Genomic DNA, 3,134 nt, shown 5'->3' with positions numbered 1-3,134 from the left:
GGTGGGGGCTATAAAACCCCGGAGCCGGGGCGCCGGGCGGGCGGGGGACCTCGGGACCAGCCCTCTCCAGGGACCCCTTTGTTCGCAGCCCGGACGCCGACACCTTCGCATCCCCCAAGGGCTTGACTGGCTGCACCGGCTCCGCGCCCCGCGGGCAGAGCGCTGAGCAGGAGAGGGGAGGGGGCGCCGCCGCCCGCCGGGGACCCTCCAGCGACCCAACTCCTCCCAACGACATGTCGCGCTCCTTCTATGTGGACTCGCTCATCATCAAGGACTCCTCCTCCCGCCCCGCGCCCTCGCTGCCCGAGCCGCACCCGGGGCCAGATTTCTTCCTCCCGCTGGGCATGCCGTCCCCGCTGGTGATGTCCGTGCCCGGGCCCGGCTGCGCGTCCCGCAAGAGCGGCGCCTTCTGCGTGTGCCCGCTCTGCGTCACCTCGCACCTGCACTCCTCCCGGGCCCCGGGGGGCCCCGGCGGCGGCGGCGGGGGCGCAGGGACGGGGGGCACCGGGGCCGGCGGTGGCAGCGGCGGGGCGGCGGCGGCCGGGGGCTCCGGGGCCTTGCCCCTGCTCAAGAGTCAGTTCTCTCCGGGACCTGGGGACGCGCAGTTCTGCCCGCGCGTGAGCCACTCGCACCATCACCACCATCACCACCACCACCACCAGCCCCAGCAGCCCGGCTCGGCGGCGGTGGCGGCGGCTGCAGCGGCGGCGGCGGCGGCCTTGGGGCACACGCAGCACCACGCACCTGTCTGCGCCGCCACCACCTACAACGTGGCGGACCCGCGGCGGTTCCACTGCCTCGCCATGGGTAGGGCGGGGGCTCGGGGCACCTGCGCGCCGCGCCTCCTGGGCTCTCGGGAGGGAACTAACTTTCCTCCTGCAGCAGAGGATGTGGGAGCTTGGGGGGCGGAGGGGAGGGAGGGGCTTTCAGTGTCACTGGGACGCGGTCCCCAGAAGTTCCATCCACCAAGGTGGAAGTTAGCTGGCCAGTCTCTCGGAGCAGCCTGGTGCGCTCCGTTCCTGGTCCCGGGTCTCCAAGTGTTCCGCGCTATGGGGGGCCTCGGGGACGTCGAACTTGGCTGAGCAACTGGCTGAGGTTTGGGGAGTGGGGGTGTGTGTGTTTTGGAACTTCAGTTGGTTAAAGCGTTGCCACGCTTTGGGCTAACCTGGACGGCCTCCACCTCTCCGCTAGGCCGGAAAGGGGGTGATCTGACTATGCCAGCCCTCTCTAGCCCCCCTTGAACCGTCCGGATTTGCTGTTTCCACACACCTAAGTAAGGCCTTTCCTTGCATCTCTGTCCTTCCAGGCCAAGTAGCGGCGCGGTAGGAAGTGGGAAGGGCGAGGGATGGATGGACACAGCTATTCGGTTGCGCTCCCGGAGTGGTCCTGGAGAGGGGTGGCACGGGGGTGGGGATGGGGGTGGGGTGGGAGCGCGTTTCTCGGGAGTGACCTCTCTGCCCTGTCTTGGCCCGTGTGCAGGGGGCTCGGACGTTGGCCAGGTGCCCAACGGCAAGCGGATGAGGACGGCTTTCACCAGCACGCAGCTCCTGGAGCTGGAGCGGGAGTTCTCTTCCAACATGTACCTGTCTCGTCTCCGGAGGATAGAGATCGCCACGTACCTGAACCTGTCGGAGAAGCAGGTGAAGATCTGGTTCCAGAACCGCCGGGTGAAGCACAAGAAGGAGGGGAAGGGCGCGCAGAGGAACGGCCACGGGGGCTGCAAGTGCGTCGGCGGCGGCCAAGCGCACTACGCGCGCTCGGAGGACGAGGACTCCCTGTCGCCGGCCTCGGCCGCCGAGGACAAGGAGATCTCCCCCTTGTGAGGGGGGGTCCCTCTCAGCACCCGCTCCCGGGAGCACCCACAAAGCCAAGGCTGCAGGCACCCAGGGGTCAAATCCTCGCCCAAGGCGCAGTCCCAGCGGCAGAAGCGCGGAGCTGAGCGTTCCCAGGGCGAACCCGCCCGGCGATCCTTCGCTTCGCATCTACACTCCTTGGCCTATTTGTTTAGGGTTCCGCTTTCGAGAATGCGAATAGATTTTGATTAAATGTAAATAACCTAAATTCCGCTCAGTCTTGTCATATAACAGGAGAAAAAAACCACACCGCATTATTGGCTTAAGTTTAGCACTGTCCGGTTTTGTTTCTACAGCGCGTGTCCTGTGCCCTTCCCTACCGTCTTTCAGAACCTGATAAGAACACCGGGTTTCCTGATTAGTTCCTTTTTTTGTTTTGTTTTGTTTTGTTTTTTAAATAAAAGCATTGGTTTGCAAATAATTTTAAAAAGTAAACCCTGTAGGTCTTGCTTTCTGAAAATTTGCCTGGGGAGAGTTTAAAATCCCAGGGTTGGAAGTCCCTGTTTATGTGAATAGTTTTATATAAGATTCATATTTATATTTATTTAAATAAATGAATCAAAAATCAAGGTCTTGCAGTCATGGTGTTTGCTCTCACCATCCTCCCCTGTCTCCCGCTCCCTGGGAACTGGGGGGAAAGTCTGTGAATTCAGATGGAAGTGTTGGCTAAAACTTGGTACCGTGGGGGCACTGGGTGGAGGGAGGTTGGGGTGCTTTAGGATTTCTGGGTAACAGAAGCTTCTGCCAAGGAGACACCTTCAGTCCTGATGCCATCCACCACGAAGCAATCCCCATCCTCAAAACAGCTAACCTCCTCACAGCTGACAGGAATCACTCCATTTAGAGTGATGCTGACATTAATGACAGGCAAACCTTTCAGTTTACTTAGTTAGAAAAGGTGAAAATTCCTTACCTAGTATTTATTTTCTGTGGCAACCCCTCCCCCTTTTTTATCCCCCTTCTTCCTCGTCTCTCTTCATACTAAAAACAGAATTATGTGAAGACATTTGAATGGCTGGAATAGTTTTAGGGAGAGCACAATTCGTCAAAGCAGGCTGTAAGTGCACATGGAAACATACAAAGAATGCTGTGACTAGAAACATGGCCATTCCTAGCAGTTCCTCTAGCTAAGAACTTGGCGGTTTTCACCAATGCCAAGAAAACAAAAGGTTACATTCTCACTTTTCTAAGCCAGCTCAAATGTGCCTCTGGACTCTCCTTTTTATTTAATTCTTTTCTGGTCTCTCTAACTTTAACCTGAATTGTCTCCTTTCCAGTTCC

The 3,134-nt window shown here is 58.8% G+C and overlaps 1 protein-coding gene across 1 annotated transcript; it reads left to right on the top strand.

The window, feature by feature from the left end:
* Positions 1–233: 233 nt before the first annotated feature.
* On the top strand, positions 234–1,887 carry GSX2 (GS homeobox 2; the record flags this gene model as incomplete). Its single annotated transcript, XM_084905438.1, has 2 exons — positions 234–807; positions 1,480–1,887. 2 exons carry the CDS (start codon positions 234–236, stop codon positions 1,821–1,823), a joined length of 918 nt encoding a protein of 305 aa, XP_084761564.1. The 3' UTR covers positions 1,824–1,887.
* Positions 1,888–3,134: the final 1,247 nt, after the last annotated feature.

Source organism: Pipistrellus hanaki (assembly GCF_964339955.1).
Source record: "Pipistrellus hanaki genome assembly, chromosome: 1".
NCBI lineage: Eukaryota > Metazoa > Chordata > Mammalia > Chiroptera > Vespertilionidae > Pipistrellus > Pipistrellus hanaki.
Note: the sequence above shows the minus strand (reverse complement) of the source record. Positions and strands in the feature narration are given on the sequence as shown.